At 43.6% G+C, this 22,865-nt stretch overlaps 1 protein-coding gene across 2 annotated transcripts in view; it reads left to right on the top strand.

Annotated features, from left to right (window-relative positions):
* Positions 1-22,865, top strand: part of ZRANB3 (zinc finger RANBP2-type containing 3) — a 744,981-nt gene that overhangs the window by 588,162 nt on the left and 133,954 nt on the right. For both annotated transcript variants that reach the window (XM_069225060.1, XM_069225059.1), the window contains one exon: positions 5,650-5,741. In XM_069225060.1, the coding sequence (XP_069081161.1) occupies positions 5,650-5,741 (92 nt within the window). The remainder of the gene's footprint in view (positions 1-5,649; positions 5,742-22,865) is intronic.

Here is a 22,865-nt window from a genome sequence, read left to right as displayed (position 1 = left end):
GAAAGGTGTTCTACGACTTGTTTCATAACCTTGGAAAAGCACCAGGTAGCGGATGAGAGACCGACAGGGAGAGAGGTGATCTGGAAGGTATGGGAGCGCCATTGGAATTGAAGAAAGTGCCTGTGTGCCAGGAAGATAGGGATTGTCAGGTAGGCGTCCTTTAGATTTAGTTGTACCATTCAGTCCTTTGCCTGCAGCATATCACAAAGGGGGTGGATTCCCTCCATCTTGAAATGACGAAAGACTAGCCATTCGTTGAACTTCCTCAGGTTGATGATGGGCTGTTGGCCCCCATCACATTTCTCTACCAAACACAAGTTGCTGAGGAAACCCTGGGGGTGGAGCTGTGTAGGCACAATCGTTCCTATGTCTAGTAGTGCCGCAACCTCCTCGTCCACCAAATTCTTTTGGGATGAGGAGAACTGTATTGGACGTGGTTTGTCTAGTTGGTTTTGGGGAACCAAAGAACTCTACGTGGAAGCCTTTTACTGTCTGCAGTACTCAAGCATCTGAAGTCGGGAGTTCTCAGTTATGATAGAAATGTGCCAATCTGTCCCCAAGTCGAATACCCACATGGGAGTTGACACTTACTCTATGAGGCCCCTTAGGAGGAGTTATTCCTCAAGGTCTCTCTTGCGCTTCTTTGACAGGGGTGGCTTCTAGTTGGGTAAAAGCTGGAGAAGCACAGCAAGTCCTGCCACTGACCTCTGTGGGTGAATGATTCTCTGGTGGAGGGCTGTTGGACGGTACGGGCGGTCGAGTGCCCCCTTACCACGACCGGATGTTGTAAAAACACGGATGGTCAAAATCTTTTTGATTGAGGTGTGGGCTTTATCAAGGGGGGTAAATGTGTTGACGAATTTCCCCAGCTCCTGGATAAATGGGTCACCAAAGAGCCCACCCTGAGCTACAGGGCCTGCCTCTGAGGTTGGGCTTCCCCAGTATAGGGTCTATTTTAATAAGGAGGGACCTACAGTTCGGTAGAAATTACGCAGTTCGCGTTCCCCAATAATATGACCACCCTCTGGGCCCGTCCGGACAGTGTCTCAGGAGAGATCAGGGAGCCGGAGGCTTTGTTATCTGCTGCCATGTCTAGGATCTTTGACAGGGGCCAATTATATCCAGGAGTTTATCCTGGCATGATCTCCAGGACATATGAATCCCCATTATGAACTTGGCCAGGAAGGTGGCTCTCCTGGCATCTATTTCAGGGGTGAGAGCCACCTTTCCCTCAAGGGTCGGGAGAGGACATTCCGCCTGCAGGCAGCTACGGACTTCTTTGTCCAGAGGTTTTTCGCAGTTGATTTGCCACGTAGGCCGCCACCTTCGGAGCAGGAGACCACTCTGCGGAATGTGGGTGAATTAGGTCCTCCCGGTTAAGCATATCTGTCTCCATGGCATGAGGGGTCACTGCAATACCATCCTGCTCCGAGGTAGAGGCCTTACGGGACGGGAGCCAGTATCTGGATTTGTGTGAGTCCTCCTCATCAAAGGTGATAGGAGAGCCCTGACTGTCAGAGAGGTTGGGGGGGTCTCTGGAGGTGCTGGGGCGAGGGGGCCAGGTCTGGATGGATGGGAGGCCATGAAGGCCTTCTTAAGGCGGGCAAAGGCATCCATGTCCACCCCCGGGTTGCCTGTGAAACCACCTGCCATATGATGGTGTCCATCACATGGCAGAAATTACTGTCAATGAGGTGGTGCATGATTTCCTCCTCCTTCTCTAGGTATTCTGCCTGGTCCTCCCCAAACATCCTCCATCCTTATGTAAGGCTGTGCACAGCCTGTGAATAGCGGGCTATAAGGGTGGGGGCTAGCCCAAAACACCTAGGGAGCGCTAGAAGTGCAATATGTATTTTGCCACGGATGTAAAGGGCAGAGCCCTGAATGGAGCACGTAGGGCCATGGGACCACACTCCTTGCATACGCAGAGGCACGGTCACTTCACCTGGGTAGGTCCCAATAACAGAACACCAGTGATCCTACCCGCTGGCTGGTGTTCGACATCAGGCGGGGGGCTCGCAATGTATACACTTGTATGTGCTGAGGAGCAGTATCAGACTGCCTCCGTCACAACACACTGCCCAACTTGTCTCCCCGCAGCAGGAATCTGACAGGGAGATGCGCTAGGAGACAGAGGGGTTGGGTTGTGTGGATTGCTAAACTGACGCGGTGCGCAGCCCTTTAGTGGTCGGAAGACATCAATTGCTCCTGGAGCCCCTGTTGATACAGGCCATTCTGAGACGGCAATTGGAGAAGTTGGGCGGCCACGGAGGAATGGTAAAAATTCCCGTGGTTGCGACATTAGGGAGTAAAACTTAAATATGGAAAAATGTGGGAGAGACAAAGGACACTTATCTGAAAGGCTGCTGAGCAACAACAAAAAAGGGAGAGGGAGTGTCACCGAGAGGCTATGGAGGGTGGCACAGGATAGAATGTTATGTCATACACATTTTCCCTAGGACTGATGGGAAAGGAAGTCTTCTTTTGGTATAGTTCTACATTTGAAGTGTTTGTTTTGACGGGCTGCTGTAGGAATAAAGCATGGAAAGTAAAGCCTAATCCTCGCCTCCTGTCTTGACGTAGAATTAATGGTTGGATATTTCCCAAAAATATACACTCTTCAGCATACACGTTTGACTATAAAGATGTTCTTCTGTTTAAGCGTGTACTCGTGCACTCATTCATTCCAGCATTATCACTGACACTTGCTTCAGTTTTTCGCTTAATAGTCTGTAAATCGCTCTTCGTAGGAAAGAGGCTCCTGCACTTCCTGTGGTAAAATACGCGGGGAACTGTGATTCTTTGCACATTTCTCTCCATCTCAAAGAGTGAAATGTGATTCCTTACCTGAGATGCCTCTAATAAAGTTTTCCATAATGAGTAGTCCTACAGGCTTGTCAGTGTAACTCCATGTTGGACATTTATACACTGGGGATCAGAGGGACAGGATGTGGTTGTTTCAGTCTTCTTTATGATGCTATACGGTCATTCACCACCAGCTGTGGAAAAAGGTGCGAATTAAAAAATGTATAAATTTTACTTGGTGTACCTAGTATAATCATAATTACTATTATAAGTATCATCAATTTATATAATCACATTTACTGTAATTGTAATTGTTAATAATAAAATTCACAATTATGAAAAAAAATCCATTTACATCAAGGTATCTTGGGAGTGGAGTGGTAACTTACAAAAGGCAAATATTTAAGACTTGCTATCTCATATTTTCCATCTCAAGGCATTTATACCTTGCCAATAAATCATATCAGAACCCGTCGCTCCAAGTGGTACAGATAACACGGTTGGCTCATGGCCTAACTGTTTAGATCAGCTACTCGTCTGAAAACTTAATCTTGGAAGAAACTAGGTGCAGATAAAAAATTGTTTGCCCTTTGAGACTCACATACTCTGTACTTTGTTCTTTCGTCAGTCCTTTTGGCCCTTGTTCTGGCTAAACCACAGATAACACATTGAAGATCTCCTGCTTTCTGATCTGTTGTTGGAGGTGGACGAGGGGTAGCCTTCAGTCTTCTAAGTGGATGGGCATTGGGTGTGGTTGTCGTCGCTTTCTCAGTAGACTCAGATTCTTGTTTTGGTTGACTGATTTCTGCTATCTTTTTTTTCGGGCCCCAAAATGCATTGGGGTGGTTGAATGCGTTGTCATGTATATGAGACGAAGAACCCAACAGCCACACAAGGATGTGCGTTTATGTTGTACACCATAAATAAGAGATATACCATATATGATTACCAGAGAAAAGTGATGATTTTCCAGTGAAGGACACACAAAGTTCAGGATTAGACATATTATCCAGACGAGAAGTCTCTATAAAGAGGCCACAAAGTAGTGCAAGGAGGGGACATTGCTCAGTGTGGTAGCAGCGTAATCAGTAACTGTGTCACAATGCCCATGCGGGCTCAATCCTCCATGTACAACTAAGCTTCTCATCTGCGTTGTGTACTGTAGCACTCCCTCCCCAAATTCGATAACACCTCTAACACTAGATGAACAAAGACCAAAAAGCTGGTACAGGGTCACCCTTTTTTATAGTTTGATCATGAGTTCCTCATTATGATGCCTCGTATGTCTTAAATAATACTGCGTATCATACATTTGTTGCCTTTTTCTTTATTTAATCAAAACATGGGAGACAGGCAAATAAACTGTTAGGTCTGCAGAGTGTGTGACTTTATAGAAGACTCAACACATTTCCAAACATTACTAGTCTTCCTTACTAATTTTGTTCTAGTGGTTCAAATAACAGATTTTGTTAATATTGCACAACTTGTTGTGGATTCTTAGGCTCTTGTGTGACTGTTGTCTGTTGGTCTGGGTCTCACCATGAAACATTTTCAAGTTACAGCAGCTTAAATTATGTTTGATATGTTTCAAATCTGACATCTCATCTATTGTATCTTATGAGTTATACGATCTAGCAGAAGAAATGACAATTCAGGAGTCATTTATACTGAATTCAGTCATCATCATAAGTGGACAGGCGTAAAGTTTAAAAACATGCCTCTAAGCTTCTTTCCTTAAAATAAATGAAAACAAATCTCACATATGTTAATGCTATCCGTAATTTAACCATCGACTCCATCTTGACCACTGACTCCATTTTGTGCTTAGGTTAGCTTTAATTGGTGGCACAGGTATTTTTGCACGCACAGCTTGTTAAAGTGTTTTTGCTTTTCTCACCAGAGAAGGAAACATAACGTGTGGGTGCAATGTTGTACAAGGATGAGAAATGAGAATGTTTATGGCAAAAAGGGGTACAGCTCAGTCTTGGAAAGACACCTTGGGACCCGGTCAGTCTCTTGTGTGTTTTTTCAACACTGACCCAGTACAGCCAGTGCTTGAATTTCACAACTTACTCGATGAGTTTGACACTGATGTAGCAGGAACTCAGTTTTGAGAGGGGACGCATGCTCAGAATAATTCCGCTGGGGAAGGTTTCTCCTGTCTCAGCTGTACCGGTTCCACAGCTTGACGTTGGCAGACAAGGATGATGTTGAATTCAATACCCATGGTGATGCATTTTGAATTCTTTATATCTAGCTTTACTGTATGAAGTATAAGTATATGTAGTCACTGCATATATATTCATTGTTGATGTATTGCATTTTCTTCGATTATTATTATCCAATTGCTGTGAATATTTTAGTAGTTGCAAGTGTGTTGCTGCATTCAAAGTAAACGCTCACGTTATTCTTTTCGTGTATCTGTATTTGAATCCTGGGAGTGGCTTAATAAATTCATTACTCAGACCAGGAGTGCTGCATTCTTCGCATTCTTTAGCTTTGGCCCCTCTCAGTCTGAAGCAAAGCAGAACACATATTTGAAGTCAATGATAAATTGATGTCCTTGATTTAGCACCTTTTTTTGGAAGTGGTGTGCATGTCAGTCATCCTGTAACAACTGATTCATTCTAATAAGAAAAACCCTGTTATCATTACAAATTAAAAACTATATCTTAAAATGTGCTTCCTAAATACTCTAGATCATTTTCATCATTTGATACAAAATAAGGAATGTTTTTAAATTAGTTTGATATTTCAGAAGAAGAATTTCTGTCACAATTGCTGTTTATAGTTTGGCACAATTAAGATTCTGTGTTCATTATAATAAATGTTATTTTTTCATAGAGAACCTGGATAATTTAGACCCTTCTCTCACGCTTGATGGTCTGATGTTCTGTGCAAGCAAAAATACAGATAGAATTTATTTGTACACAAAGGTAAGTGCAGCACAGCAGGACATTTCTATTAATGCATCTAATGCTCCTTTTGTTAACATAATTTTGTGAGAGGTGATCGCTCTTTGGAACCTAGTAATGCCCCCATTTTTCTTACCCTGATATAGTTTAGGATGGCAGTGGGAATGCAGGAAACTACCACATGGAAAAAATGTTTCATAACCTTCTGGGAAGATCACATATAAAGCCTTCACTCCTAGTAATTTGCAGCTGATGAAAGATATGTCAACAGCAAAATGCAGAATAAGTGTGAATGGTGCTCTACTGCTTGGCTTTCGATCAACCCTTTTCATCCTTCATACATTCACCCTACATGTCAGACTACCTGTGTTTTGAGAACAAACATTCTCATTGTGAGAGTTTAAAGTTTGCTGAGTGGATGCTTAAAAATGGTGCCCGCTCCAAAAACCTGCTGTTCTCTTCAGGAGTTGCTGCCATGGTGGCTGCCCCTGCAGCACAGACATCCCTCAGCTAGGCATGTGAAGGTCTCTAGAGAGCAGACAGTTCTTTTCCTGAGCTGGTGAGGCCACAGGCTTATTGCCTCTAGCATATCTGCTGACTGTCCACCTCAACACGGATATAGTAGGAAGGGCATTTCACATAATAGGCAAGGCTCTTGGTATGTGTGTATCATTAATATCTATGCGTGATCTTGATTGTCTATGTAACTATCCTCAGTGATGTTATAATGCAGAGCAAAGCCCGAGCTGTTGTCTGCATGAAAAATAATACAGTAGATGGGTCCCAACACTCTTGCCAATCCACCTCCATCTCCGCCCCTCCACCATGCACACACAGACACACCTACACAGCCCTTCTCTGTTTATAATATGTAAATGTATTGTCAAGGCAAAGACAGTGGTGGAGATTTATTAGAGACTCTGAGGTTTCAGGAGGTAGAAGAAAGAACTTACTAGCTGGGCTTGGTGACCTCAAACTGAGACTATGGGGTAAGCTATGTACCTGTAAAAATAGCATCATGGTAGAAGCACAAAGACTGGGTTGGAAACTAAGGCCATGGTCAGGTTATGTAGAAGTTGGATGATAATTAGTGGTCTCTGTAATTACCACTACTCTGACATGTGGTATCTAGTTGGTTACATAATTAGCTTCCCCTCCCCACTTCAGAATGAAGCCTAATGTGAGGAATCAGTGTTTACTTAACCAAGTATTCTTGGTTTTGCATTTATATCTCAGCATTTTATCCTTATATATATTTCCTGAGGCTCACAGTGCTATTGGGGTTTGAGTAAGTTGTATTGTATGGTAGTTGTAAAGACCGCTTCATACTCCTACTGAGGCATCAGTGCTCATTGTGGAGGGGTGACATGCTACTCCTCAGAGTATCCTAGATAGAACAGTGCATATTTGTTGTGCAGCCCATGCGGGGAGGTTTTTGATGTGAGGCCCAGTGTTACGATCTTACTGCGTTTCATTGCTATGTCGCAACACAAATTTGATGAGAATATGAGCAAGAGGTTGCTTAAGCATTAGATTCTAATTGAAGTACCGCTATGTGTATGAGGGCAGTCTGGTTTGTGTTTATAGTGTTTTGGTGTATTGATATGGCTGAAACTGTTTTAAACAAGCATGTAGGTGCCCTTATTCCTGGGTGTAGGGTGAAGATAAGGTTGGCTTCAAAGGCCACTACTGACCATTTTTGGAGAGGCTAAGAAAATACACAGAGATGAAGGGAACTACTCTTGTGAGGTGCAAACTCAGGGGTTTTAGTATTTATGGGGCCCAAGAATACATTGATCCAATCCCAAAACAGCCTATGTAAAAGGAAATAGGTGTGTGAACTTCACAGTTCAATGAACCTTATAGGACAAACAGCACACTTTGCTTAAGACAGCAGTTACGTTTGATTAGGAAAGTGGTGGGCTTTGAACAGTTGGGGCATTAATTAGAATCATTGATAAAAACTGATTGCAGAATACAACACTGTTTCATTCAGTTTGTGTTTGAATAGTGCCTTAAGTTATGAACGGGTTCAAAGCATTAAGAAAATAAAACAAAGCAATGTCTCTGCTGCATCTGTGCTTAGGGATTAGAAAGGTGCTACGACAACAGTATGATACAATATCCCTGCCTGTCTTTGTTACATTCTGATGGAATCTTACATTCTCTGTCCCATGTTAAATGTATTCTCTGTCTTTTGTTGAAGTTAAAGTGTGGTGAAGTATCCCAGCTGTGTATTTGTAGATATGGTTATATCGGATTACTGGTCCTTTCATCCCTGCTGATATATCCCATGCTCTTTTTTTTAGCCCATATCGCCCGATTTCAAGTTGCACAGTACTGGGTGGGGTCATCAGTATGATAACAACCCACTAGTGCCCTGCAGTTAGAAATTAAACGCCACGGAATTGGGAATTACTGTGCTGACCCAGATTTACCACTTTGTATTCTGTATTTTATCTCTGTTTTAATACGGTTTAATGCTTACATAAGCCACCTACAGGTGGTAAAAGTGTGAGAGGGCTGTTGTGAGGCAGGGGTTGAGGGGGTGAAGTGGGTGCAGGAAGGAGTGGAGTGTGTTGGCTGGCAGGGGCAGTCAGGGAGCATGTAATGCTCCACTATGCCTTGTCAGACATTCGGGCAGGGGTTGTGGAAGGGGTCTAGGCTATAATAACCCCTCTTCCCACTTATTTTATTTGCTGGATAGCCTCTTCATGTAACTGGCTTTTGGACGGTCTCCATGTTAGAAGTGGGCTGGGTTCGATTGGGAATGATGTTCCCAACCTTCGTTTGATTTTACAATACCAGTTCCCATACTTAAAAAAAAAAAAAACAATTGTTCCAAGAACAGATAAAGCCAACCTTAAGGTGCCTCTGGTTGAAAGGGAAGAAAGAGGGCCTCCTGTTCTGTGAAACTAAAAAAGAGGCGTACAGATAATGAAACTACAATCCTTCTCACCACGCTGCTTGAAAGAATTGTAAATGTGTGCAGTTGGTTAATCATTTAGTGGTTGCTGGGGATCTAGTGCATGGCAGTATTTGAGGGGAGTAATTTAAGGCTTCATGGTGACTAATAGTTATTCTTTTTGAGAGGCCATGTAAGGGTGTTATCAGCTGAGTTGTGGAGTGTGGAAAGATATAGCTTGCAAATTACTACTCGCAATTTGCGGCCACTATTTTTGTAACCACTGTGGTAATTTGCGAACCAACATATGTACTATTAAGTGGGTTGCAAAAATTCTAATTCCTTGTGGGTTGCAATTTGACCTACCTCATGAATATAGATTGCAAATTGAGACCTAATAAGAATCTCAGCCATCTCAGGGTGGTTTCCGGAGGTCAGCAAACCACCATGTCTGTGTTTGCTTTTAAATGCAACCTGTTTTCCTCAATGTGATTATTTTTTTAAGAAAAGTGTAACTTTCATTTTTTAAGAGTAAGCAGTGATCCTACTCTTAAAAAATACTTTTGTCAAAATTTGCAAAGGGAAAGGTGTCCCTTTGTAATCCGTTACTGCTTGTGACTGTCTTACTTCCTCCTTTGAGGAAGTGGTCAAAAATTAATATTTTCCAACCAGATGTCAGTCTCAAAATGAGATTTGTTATTTGAAAAGGTCTCTCTAGCACGCCCTTTCCCAATCCTGAATATGTTTTGGGTTGCAAACCCAAATTGTAATTCAGTAAGTTGTTACTGAATCACAATTTGTGGTATGTACATAAGAAAAGGCATTTTTGCAATCACAAACAGCCAATTCTGTAACAAAAAATGCTTTGTACATCTGTCCCTAAATCTCTTTGCATATTTTGTGCCTGCCTATTTATACAATGTGTCATGCAGTTTTAAAATAATGACTTGCTATTCAGAGTGATTTCAGTCACAAACAGGGAACTGGTGGTGCTATAAATATGTGTCACTAGTCCCCAGTGCACCAACCATGAGTCAGTTCTGTGACTGCCAAGATTTATACACACACAGACATCTGCAGTCATTGCATTCACCAATTCAGCTTTCATAATATAAAGAAGACTGCGTTTCCCACAGATTACTTTCGCTTGCATTTATTTTTCATTCAAGGTGTGTGTGTTCTATTTTATATGTATTTACCTGGAAGTTAAAGGCCAACAAACAGTTGCTGAACCTTTTGTTCTTTTTAGCTACTTTTCAGGTTCCCCCATAATCGCTCTGCCCTTCCTCATTGCAGTTTGAATCACAGTTCCCATACTGTTTTTTATGTTTTTTAGGCACTTCAGTCTGTGGATGACCTGAGAATACTTTTTACGACACTGTCTTTTAAAGCCCATCTCCAGGGAAACCCTGCGCACAGCAGCTAAAGCAGTACTTCTTAACCTTTCAACATCCGTGGACCCCCACTTAATCTTTACTGAAATCCAGGGACCCCGTTCTATGCAATTTTGAGAATTTAAACTACAAAAATATACACAAAAATATGGAAACAAACATTCATCAAACAAATGCACAAATGATGACATATTTTATTTAGTTCACAATCAAATATTAAAAATTAAAGAAAAAAAAATCTTACTTTTAATAGAAAGGTCACAGCTTTTCTAAATTCAATTGCGGCCACCTGTCACCCATACTGTATTTTATTTGATGTGCTTTCACGGCTCCCTCGAATCAAGTTGAGGATACCTACTTAATTTTTAGCCTTTAATTTCAGATGAATGCACATTTAAGAACATTTTTGAATTTCAGTTTTACATTTTGCTTGTGTATTGATATATATATACTTTGTTAATATTATTTGACTTTCTAAGCAGTCACTGACCTCCTGAGAAGGTGTCATGGGCCCCCAGGGGTCACCAGACCACTGGTTAAGAACCACTGAGCTAAACAATTCCCTGTGTCCTGAAAGCTACAACATCCCGGGCTAAGACATACCATGGTGACGTGGATACTGAAGCCTTTGCACTTGATCTATAGTTTGCTTACAGTCTTATTGTTCTTTAGGTTGAGTTTACTTGACAGCACAAGCTATCTGGCTATGAGGAATCCATTGTGAACTTTCACTGGGCTTACAGTCTGCCTGTTACTTCCCATTGGATGTCTTTTTTGTCACTCATTTGTTTGATTCTTATCCAATGACTTGCCTTTGCTTCTTATGTTTGTTTGTTCCTCCCCTAGAGCACAGCCTCTTTAACATCCTTTCAATTGGTTGACTTACATCTTTCCACTGCTCTCTTTTATGGAACTATGTGTTACTTTTTGTTACAGCACTCCATCGGAGTGCATATGTTTTCCTGCTGTCTTCTGTGTGCTTTTATCCATACTCATGCCCCCCTCCCACTGTCTGTTTTCACAAAGCACATCACAGAATCAGTCTCTGAGCACTTACATTATCATGCTAAAGCAAAATACTTAACACTTAACTTCCTAATTTGCTTGGAATTGTAACATCTTCTGTGACCTAAGAAGACAACCCAGCTACTTAATATGTCAGCTGCATGTGTCTATTTACAGAGAGAGCTAGTGGTATACCATTTGCTCTGGATTCCTGGAAATTGAGAAGATCAGGTCAAATGAGATCACACTGCTTCAGTGGTACATCCACCAGCACCATACGGAAGGCGAGTAAAGAGATACCTCAGTGTTTGTTTTAGGAGAAAAGATGCCCGTTTTTTTGTCTTTTTTTGTTTTTTTTTGCTATTCATGCTAAATGCACCCTTTAACTTGTTGATGTCTAAAAAAAAAAAAAAGTATACTACAAGAATTCCTAGCAACAAGGATGTGCAACTCAGATTTGAGGATGATGATGTTATTTGTTTCCCAGAGTGTGTGTTTGCTGTTGGCGTTTAACTGCTTTCAGTGTCTTCCGTGTCCTAAATCTGATTACTACAGTAATTTCTCAATGGCTGTAAGAAATTGGTTGCTGGGTGAGAGAAGTGAATCCCTACTCAAGCAGAAACCTCAATCCTGGACAGGGTGAAGTCAAAAGCAAACTCCATATTAACCTTTGCTCAACCCCTGGTAGTTTGGCACAGTGCAGTCAGGCTTAACTTAGCAGCAATGTGTAAAGTATTTGAGTAACACTTCAGACAGAAACACAGTGAAAATACACCATAAATGTTTCTCTCACCAGATGAAGAAACATAAATTAATCTTTAATAAATAAAATAAGACCAAAATAACAAAAAGCCAATTAGTAGAACTGGACATATACACTTTTCACGATTTCAGTGAAAATACTTCCAAAAAGCACAAAGCACTAACTGTCGATATCTGGTTGTGCAGGGCCAGGACAAAGGTGCAACTTCAGGGTGACCATGATGAAGCTCAGGCTGACTACAAGGATCCAGTTAGGCCCACTGAACAAGAGTACCGTAAATCCTGTCTGTAGGGCATTGCGAGGTCCTGCGATGGTGGATGCATTGTGCAGCCAAGGTGATGCATTGGTTCTGAGTGAAGCTGTGTTTCAAGTTTGTGCCATCATTTAAGATCCCGGCGATGAGGGCTTACGATTCAAGCTCCCGCATCAAGGATGCGTCGGTTCTGAGGAATTGTGATGCAAGAACTTGCGTAGCAATTGAGACTGCCGTTGACGAGAGATTTGCGATGCAGGGGCCTGTTTTGGGGAAGCTTCACACAGTAGCCGTTCCGGTGTGTGGACTTGTTTTGTTTTCCTTATCTTATGACCGAGCTGACAAAACTTCTCTAGAATGCACTTCTTAGTTTAAAGAAGACATTTATTGATATTACTTCACCACGAGGTTCCTGAGAGACGAAATTAGTAGGTTGGAAGCACACGTTTAAAAGTAGTTGCAGCAATGAAAAGAAAATATATCAAAGTACTTCTCAATTGCAATGTACACAGCAAATACATGTGATTATATTATAGCATAACTTCAAAGCAAAGAATAAAAGTAAAAATGTCATCACCGTAGGGCCTATCACTGCTTGTCATCTTTCTCATGCCAGCAAGTTGATGACTCCTGTTCAACTGCGAGAAAGAGATTTTCCACCCAAACGGGAGGTCAGGCAGCTGACGTCCGCTCCTGACTGAAGTCCTGAAAAATTCCCCTTGCTGCTGCCCAGGGACACCGTTAAAAAGCCTGCTAACAGGCCCCTTCCTCTCAGAGTTGGGAAATAAACAAGCCATTGGAGATTGGCCAGATCTCCTAAACCTCTCCTGTTCCCAGTGCTGATTAGAAAGGAAAACACAAATTCTCTTCCAGGGGAGCCTCATCAATAGTCATAAACATTGAATATTCCCACCCTTGTGCGGGGACCCCGGAGCATATATAAAATACACACATATTATACATGTGTAAAACAGCAATGCTGACTATAATGTTAAAACATGCTAAAATGCTTTATTTCTATGAAGTTTTTTTTTATTTTTTTATATTATATTATAAAATTACAATAGAGAATAAATATCTACCCAAGCCCCCAAAACTGGGCTTAGGGAAGTAAGCAGCAGTAAACTCTAGAGAAAAAGAGAAAAAACTGCATTGAAAAACAATGGAGCATTCTTAGCCAATAGGCTGCATGCAGGTTAACACAGGAGAACCATAAAAACTTTGGCACCGTGCCTTTAAGACCCTGAGCACCTCCAGTATCCCACCATGCCTCAGGGGTGAAGGAAAGGTGACAGTTGGTTCACAGTTAGGTCAGTTCTTTTTTCCGGCTTCTTCTGAGAGGATCCTGGAGCATTGAGCTCTCAGTTTTTCTGAGTTTTTCTCAGAAAAATCCTTTAAAAAAGCGTTTTTTCCTTTTTCATTCGACAGATAACATCTTTGTCTGAGCTTGGCAGTTTTTTCCTGACAGAAAAATGCCTTCACTTTTTGTCAAATGCCCTGCTTGTGGGAAGAAGAAGGCCCAGTCAGACCCACACTCTCTGTGTATAGTGTGCCTGCCTCAGAGTCACTGCCCTGACACTTGTAAGCACTGCAAGAATATGTCAAAGAGGACTCTGAAGGACAGAGAAAAGATCAGGCTACATGGGCTTCAGGAGAGGCAGAAAACATTGTCCTCTTCACTTCCCAGACACCCAGCAGGCCATTCTCAGGAGAGAATGGCTAGGTCGACGTCAGCAGGTAGGAAAGTACCTGTTTGTTCCCCGTCGACGTCGACGCTACCACCGTCTCACCGGCATAGATCGCCGTCGACGGCGACACACCCGACGTAGAAGGAGACGGCGTCGAGGGAACACCATCGCAGTGGCAGGTCTCCGTCTACGGCAGCCCGCCGATCGACGTCGAGCCATCGCCGGCGTGCCCGGTCGCCGCCAAAGGCTGTGCGCCCCCGACGTCAAGAGACACGGCGTCAAAATCGCCACGACGGCATGAGAGACATCCGCCGTCGGCTTCCCACCGCTCCACGTCGAGGCACACGACGGCGAGCAGGTCGAGGTCCAAAGATCGCCGTTCGACGTCGAGACACTCAACGTCGAGGCAAGAGCAACCGGTGGGGCGCCCTTCGACGTCGACACAGCCGTCGACGTCGACACAGGTTTTACCTGTCCCGCAGAGAGTAGAACATCACCCCACGCCAGACAAGGCCGCACCATCTCCAGTGGTCTCCATACCGAGCGACTCATCTCGTTCAAGAGCGGCATCATCTGGGCATGTCTCGCCCATCAATCTATCTCCAAGATGGCTAGAGAGCCTTAACAGACCAGCGGCCTCCCCGGATTCGCAATATTCGCGCCTACTGCCTCCCGGCCAAGAACGCCATCACCGACAGCAAGGGCAGGATGGGCTCGTTCTGCTCCTCGTCAACCGGCCGCGAGGCCTGGGCGCTCTGCTACAGCGTCTCGCAGCAGGTCTCGTTCTCAACGACGATCCAGGTCTCGTTCACGAAGAAGATCACCCTCTTGGTTGTCGTCAGGATCATCTGTCGGGCGTTACTCCCCCACCCTAACAGATTCTCCACCTGCTAGGGTCTCACCGGTGGATGACATTACCACGTTTAACGAGGTGCTGTTAAGAGGAGCGCAGAAACTAAACATAGAGGTTCCAGAGCCATCTACCTCCTCGTCAGTCATCTTTGAGACTCTACAACAGAGATCAGCATCAAAAAAGCTGCTGCCTCTAGTGCCTGGTTTGTTGCAGCCAACCATGGACACTTTTCTGGCCCCAGCCTCGCTCAAATCTGCCCCGGCTAGGATTCTCAAAAAATACAAGGCTCCCGAACAGGACCCTTTGTTCCTCAGGAAGGATCCGCCACCGGACTCGGTAATATTAGCCGTAGCCCGAAAGACCCACTCGGTGGCATCATCATCCACGGTCCTCCCGGATAAAGAGAGCAGGCATCTAGACTCTCTGGGGAGAAAGATATGCGGGACGGCGGCTTCGGCAATGAAAGTCTCCCGTGCTTCTGCACTCCTGGGCAGGTATGATCGTTCTCTGTGGGACTCTCTCAATAGATTCACAGAGAAATTGCCCAGAGAGGACAGACAAGATTTTCAAGAGATCCTGCAAGAAGGTTGCCTGGTATCCAACCAGGTTATCAGCGCGGCAGCAGATGGGGCGGATTTAGCTGCGCATGGGTACGCGCATGGAATCTGTGCAAGGAGGTCTTCCTGGCTGAGGCTCACTGGTTTAAAGCAGGAAGCACAACAACGCATCCTGAATCTCCCATTCGCCGGGAACTCTCTATTCGGTGCCCATGCAGATGAGGAAATGGCCCGCATGAAGACCGAGGTGGATACCATGAGGGCAGTGGGCCTGGAAAGAAAGAAAGATTTCAGGCGGAGGTATAGGCCTTATGACAGGCACCCTTTCCAGCAGAGGGTTCAAACCCCTCACTGGTCCCAAAGGTCACAGCAACGGCAGGGACACCCTCTTTTTCAGCGAAGGAACACAAGGGAGCGAGGGTCAAGTAGACCTCAACAGTCCACTCCGAAAGCGCCGGCCAAACAATGAGATCTCGCTTCCCTCGACACTGTACACCACTCCGGTGGGGGGAAGTATTACAGCTTATCTTCACGAGTGGCACTCTATCACAAAAGACAAATGGGTGCTCAATATTGTCACCTCAGCCTGCTGCGCAAAGAGGCTCTCGCCCTCCTACAAAAGAATGCCATAGAAAAGGTTCCACCTGCGCACAGAGGAAAGGGGGTTTACTCCCGTTACTTTCTGGTGGCGAAGAAGGGTCGAGAGGGCGTTTTCAGGCCAATTCTGGACCTACGGCTGCTGAACAAATACATAAGGAAACAGAAGTTCAGGATGCTAGCGCTTCACCAGATTTTCCCTCAGCTACATCAGGGAGACTGGATGTGCTCCATCGACCTGCAGGATGCATATTTTCACATCCCAATAGCTCCCAAACATCGAAAATTCCTGCGCTTCCAAGTAGCGTGACAGCATTACCAGTTCAGAGTTCTACCATTTGCCTGAAATCTGCCCCACGCATCTTCTTGAAATGTATGGCAGTGGTAGCGGTGCATCTTCAAAAACAAAAGATATTCATATATCCATACCTAGACGACTGGTTACTGAAGGCTTCTTCTCCGGAGCAGGCGAGAAGCCATCGGGACATTGTGCTCGGAGTTTGCGAGTCTCTAGGTCTTCAGGTCATTTACCAAAAGTCAACCTTGATTCCAACACAGAACCTTCACTAACTGGGAGCTATCATAAACACAGAACTCCAAAGATTGTATCCTTCGGAGGAACGACTATCCTCAATAGACAGGAAGTGTCAGGACCTGTTGAGAGCCAACGCACCTACGGCACGTCAGGTGACATCGCTGCTGGGCTCCATGGCATCATGCATTTTTATTGTTCCAAATGCCAGACTCCACATGAGGCCCCTCCAAGAGGCATTGGAGAGCAACTGGAGCCAAAGGACAGGTCGCTGGGAGGACAGAGTGCGACTACCGACAGTAGCACTTCAGTCATTGAGATGGTGGATGCACAGACCTCACCTGTCAGTGGGTGCTCCGTTTCACCAGGTAGTTCCATCTGACACTCTGGTAACGCATGCGTCTCTTCAGGGATGGGGGGCTCATCTGGGTCCCCTTCAAGCTCAGGGCCTGTGGTCAGACAAGGAAAAGCAGTACCACATCAATCTGCTAGAACTCAGAGCGGTCCATCTGGCTCTCAAGTCTTTCATACCACTAATTCAGGGGAAAACTCTCCTAATACAAACGGACAATACAACCACGATGTATTATTTGAACAAACAGGGGGGAACGAGATCCCTACCCCTATCTCGAGAGTCCCAAGCGATATGGCATTGGCTCCTGGCCAGAGGAATGTCACTTACAGCGGTTCACCTGCCAGGTCAACAAAACGTGGAAGCAGATTTCCTGAGCAGACACCTAGAGGACGCTCACGATTGGGTCCTACACGGTGAAGTCGCAGAATACATCTTCGCTCAATGGGGTCGGCCTCAACTGGATCTCTTCGCAGACGAAGTAAACAAGAAATGCCCAGACTTCGCATCCAGGTTCTACCGTCCGGGATCTCGAGGGAATGCCCTGTTGATCGACTGGTCAGGGATATTTCTCTACGCTTTTCCGCCGATTCCCCTCATACCGGCAGTGATCAACAAACTTTACAGATCCAGAACCAGAATGATTCTCATAGCGCCACAATGGCCCCGTCAATTCTGGTACACAGATCTCCTCAACCTATCAGAAAAACCTCACAGGAGGCTGCCGTGCAGACCGGATCTTCTGAGCAGAATGGAGGGCAGGATTCTACATCCCAACCTACCCTCTCTGAGCTTAACAGCATGGCTCCTGAATTCCTGCAGTATGGGCACCTAGGGCTCTCACAGGAGTGCATGAACATCTTGAAGGAGTCCAAACGGCCTTCCACGCGGCGTTCTTACGCTTTTAAGTGGAAGAGATTCTACATATGGTGCTGTCAACAAGGTCAGAATCCCATACGGGCTCAGGAGGATGTCATACTGTCCTATTTGCTTCATCTGGCAAAGTCCGGTCTACAGGTATCATCTATTAAGGTACATTTGTCTGCTATTACAGCTTATCGCAAGTCACCTTCTCAGGAATCCTTCTTTACGAAACCTGTAGTCAAGGATTTCTTAGAAGGTTTGAAAAAAGTTTTTCCGCCCATTCGGAGACCTTCTCCTCCATGGGAACTGAACATAGTATTGGCAAAACTTATGGGCCCTCCTTTTGAACCTATACATAAGGCCTCTTTACAACACCTTACGTGGAAGACGGCTTTTTTAGTGGCCATTACTTCAGTGATGAGGGTCAGCGAAATCCAGGCTTTGTCTTCCAAAGAACCGTACACGGTTTTTCATGACAATAGAGTGGTTCTGCGAACTCACCCATCTTTTCTTCCGAAGGTGGTGTCAGAATTCCATATCAATCAGACTATATCTTTACCGACTTTCTTTCCCAATCCGGAGACTCCGGCGGAGAAAGCATTGCACTCCTTAGACTTGAAAAGAGTGGTGAAATTTTATCTGGATAAGACAAAATCGATTAGACACTCTAACCGCTTGTTTGTAAATTATGGTCATTTGAGGACAGGAGAGGCAGCATCTAAACGAACGATATCAAGATGGATAGTTTCTTGTATTGTTAATACTTACCAGCTGGCTAATAAACAATTACTAGCGAGGCCTAAAGCGCATTCCACAAGGGGAAAAGCGGCTACTGCTGCCCTCCTTAACAATGTTCCAATATCTGAGATTTGTAAGGCTGCTACATGGAAGTCTGTGCATACGTTTACTAGACATTACTGTTTAGACTCAGATGCAAGAGCGGATGCCCAAGTGGGGCAGGCCTCTCTGAGAAATTTATTTGCATAATACGTATCTATTCCTGCACTTCTATCGGACAGTCCGCAGAGTTTAGGGATGGGCTTGCTAATCTATTCAATGTTTATGACTATTGATGAGGATCCCCTGGAAGAGAAGGATAAGTTACTTACCTGTAAATCCTAGTTCTCTTCCAGGGGTATCCTCATCAAAGTCATAAACAACCCACCCTCCTCCCCGGACGCACGTCTCCTAGAAGTGCAGGACAGACTGTATTTTGAATCAGTTACACAGATTGTCACCGTAAAAAAGATCTGACCTAACTGTGAACCAACTGTCACCTTTCCTTCACCCCTGAGGCATGGTGGGATACTGGAGGTGCTCAGGGTCTTAAAGGCACGGTGCCAAAGTTTTTATGGTTCTCCTGTGTTAACCTGCATGCAGCCTATTGGCTAAGAATGCTCCATTGTTTTTCAATGCAGTTTTTTCTCTTTTTCTCTAGAGTTTACTGCTGCTTACTTCCCTAAGCCCAGTTTTGGGGGATTGGGTAGATATTTATTCTCTATTGTAATTTTATAATATAAAAAAAAAAAAAAAAAAAACTTCATAGAAATAAAGCATTTTAGCATGTTTTAACATTATAGTCTGCTTTGCTGTTTTACACATGTATAATATGTGTGTATTTTATATATGCTCCGGGGTCCCCGCACAAGGGTGGGAATATTCAATGTTTATGACTTTGATGAGGATACCCCTGGAAGAGAACTAGGATTTACAGGTAAGTAACTTATCCATATCCACTCTCTTATCACGTTAGGGTTCGTGTGAATTAAATTTGAAAAACACAGCTTGGTCTACCATGTGGAAAAACACAGCTCATCTGCAATGTCTCAACTGCAATGTCGAACTCCACGTTAAAGCCAATAGGCAGCTAAACTGAATACAAAAATGTAATGTCTAATGCCACGTTAAAGCCAATAGGCAGCTAAACTGAATACAGAATGTAATGTGCTACTGATGAACATTGAACAACTAATATGCGCAGTGGTGAAGTCATTGGTCAAACACAATTAATGGCATAACATCTCCACCCTATGACCAACGACTTTTGTTTACATTCCTCTTATTTCAAACAAAAACATTATAAGCAAATCAGATTTGAATGATAAAAGCAATCACTGTAAAGCAATGGAAGTGGATTAACATATTAGTCACATAACCTTTCAAATCAGATACATCTACAATGAAAAGACTGAAACGTATATACTCTGAATGGGATAATAACTGATTGAATAGTGTCTCTAAAATAGCAAGTTGATGTAGCATGAGTTCTACTCATGTAAAGGTACACAGTCCACCTGAAAGATTTGCTGGAATGTAAGTGAAAGTCAGGTTTCCACACGAAAAAACAGAAAGTTAACTGGCAATGTTGCTTAGTTCCAGTGGAAGAATGTAATCAAACAAGTTGACAAACTTTATATTGATCCCATGTAGAACTTGAACTGAAGGCGCCAGTTGCGCAAAATGGATCCATGGGGTTTTTGCTTTAATCAATCAGGTTCAGGTTGGGGGTGCGGTCCCTACCCCGACCCCACAAGCAAACACCCGAAGGGAGACCACACACTCATGGTCAGTGGTGAGTCATAGTAGGATCTGCAAAAGAAAAAATTATGCCATTTCTTGCAAATAACATTTGTCCTCTGAAATGTGCCCTTCTTCTTCCTTTTTTCCTTGTTTTATAATCAGCAGGACATTATTGGAGCCCTTTGTTATGATTTCTGCAGGTTCTGGAAGGTCATTTGGGGATTCAACCCACACCTTAGCACTGAGGTTTTTATCTGCTGCACCACAGCTTTCCTTTCCTTGCATTGTCAGAAGGGCTGGGGCAGACTCCTTCTTTACCAAACCTCCATTCACTGCACTTATGACAAGTTGGGCAATTCTGTCTCCAATCTGTATGAATTAATCAGATTTTCTTCTAGTTATCAGCATAAGTTCGATTTCTCCTTGATAATCTGCAGCAATCACTCCCCGTAAAACCTGATCAATTTGCCATATCTGTCCTGGTAACTTTCCTCTCCCCGACTGATATTTGACTGTTTGTGGGACAGATCTCTGTTGTGCGTGCTGACAAATAGGACATTGCAAAATCACAGTTTGTGTCAAATCTAAGGGAATGTGCATCTCTCTAATCTCTGCCCACCTGCAAGTGGCTTTTTCTCCCAGATGTCCACATTTCTGGTGCACCCACTTAGCGATCCCCGCCAAGTCAGAATTCAGGGTTGACATATCTGACTCTGAAATTTTGGCTTTAACATTTGCAAGGGAATTGAACCAGTTATGTACAAGCCATGTGGAAAACCAAACGGCTAATCCATTGGCAGTGTACCAAGAATCAGTGTAAAAATGACACTTCTCAAGCAGCTCTTGCTTTAAAGTCTGACACACATTGTACAACTCTGCATATTGGTTACTTTTTCCTTCTCCTGTGGTAGACAACAACTTTTCAGTAACTGGATTGTATAACACTGCTTTCCATTGGCTTTTAGTACTCATGCATTTCAATGAATCATTAGTCAAACAAACACGCTTTTTATCCTCAGGGGACAAGAATTCAAATGGTGCACTCAATTTCACTAGTGACTCTTTTGCCTGTGGTACGTTCTGCACTCTCTCCTCATCCTGTAAAGGGACCTGTGACACCTGTTCATGTAGGGCTGCAGTGACTTGAGCCCTGTTTTGTATGTACCAGATCCAGTGTATGATACTAGCCTCTTGTGCCTGTCCTATACTGTGAGATTTAGGTGAACTCATCACCCACTGCATGATTGGTAGTTGAGGTTTCAGAATTACATTATCATTTAATGTCTTTTGCCCAGTATTCACTAGAGCCCAATAACAAGTCAAAAGCTGTTTTTCAAAAGGAGTACAGCGCTCCACAAAGCCAGATAGTTTTCTAATCCAAAGCTCCAGGGGCACTCTTGTCCTCCCCTGTTCCTGATTTACATGTAAATCAGTGTTTCCCTCTTGCACTGCGCACAAATCTAAAGACTGTTGAATTATTTCATTTGGCAAATCAAAAGCACGTAGCTGTTTCTCACTCCCTTCAAACTCATGTTTTTTCCTAGTTACTTTGTACCAAAGTGTTAAGATTTTACTCAGGTGAGGGCTATACTGTTTCAAAAAATCAAACAAACTCATGAAACTCGATGTCTCTTTCTTAGTGCAAATAGTAAGAAACTCTAAAATCTTTTGTTTTACCTGTGACAACATCTGTCTATTTTCTGGATTCCACTGAATTCCCAGAAACTGCACATTTTGCTACAGTACTTCTGCCCTGTAATTAATTTTACACATCGTACTTTGCAAAAGCGGTCTGAATATAACATTCTCAACTTTGTGCTCAGTGTAATCTTTTAAGGAATGCACTTGAACTACTGCCAACAACCGTGGGCTGCTCTGCACACTGAGATCTACGCTCTTCTCAAGAGGTTCACACTGGCCCCAACCTTTTTTAACCTCCTCATTACTGGAATGGGAAAAGCCAGGTTCTCCTGCAACAGCTTTATAAATTTCAATTTTATCTTGCAACAATTTGTTCTGGCTAATTTGCTCACGTAAATTCTTATTCTCATGTTCTAACTGCCTACATCTCTAATTAATTTTTCTGTAGGCAGACAAAAGTATCCAAACCCTTCTGTTAAGAACAAAAGGGACATAATTTCTTTCAAAAAGCACATTTTCTAAATATGTAAACACTTCTGCTTTATCCTAGCACTCATCCCAAGACTCAAAGTCCTGATAAACAAGAAAACATGTTTCTCACAGCACCATAAGGCAGTTTAACTTCACATGCATTTTCAAACATGGTCTGCCATGCTTCTTTAATTCTCTAAACAACCAAAACAATTACACTTTGAAATCGTGCACCTCCAATCTCCAATTCGACTCCCAGACTGACGACTAACGCCAAAATGTTTTGCTTTCCCTATCTTATGACCGAGCTGACAAAACTTCTCTGGAATGCACTTCTTAGTTTAAAGAAGACATTTATTGTTATTACTTCACCACGAGGTTCCTGAGAGACGAGATTAGTAGGTTGGAAGCACACGTTTAGAAGTAGTAGCAGCAATGAAAGCAAAATATATCAAAGTACTTTTCAATTGCAATGTACACAGCAAATACATGTGATTATATTATAGCATAACTTCAAAGCAAAGAATAAAAGTCAAAATTTCATCACCATAGGGCCTATCACTGCTTGTCATCTTTCTCATGCCAGCAAGTTGATGACTCCTGTTCAACTGTGAGAAAGAGATTTTCTCGCAAGAGGAGGTCAGGCAGTTGACGTCTGCTCCCGACTGAAGTCCTGGAAAATTCCCCTTGCTGCTGCCCAGGGACACCGTTATAAAGCCTGCTAACAGGCCCCTTCCTCTCAGAGTTGGA

This window comes from Pleurodeles waltl, chromosome 3_1 (assembly GCF_031143425.1).
Source record: "Pleurodeles waltl isolate 20211129_DDA chromosome 3_1, aPleWal1.hap1.20221129, whole genome shotgun sequence".
Taxonomy (NCBI): domain Eukaryota; kingdom Metazoa; phylum Chordata; class Amphibia; order Caudata; family Salamandridae; genus Pleurodeles; species Pleurodeles waltl.
This window is presented reverse-complemented; position numbering and strand designations above follow the sequence as displayed.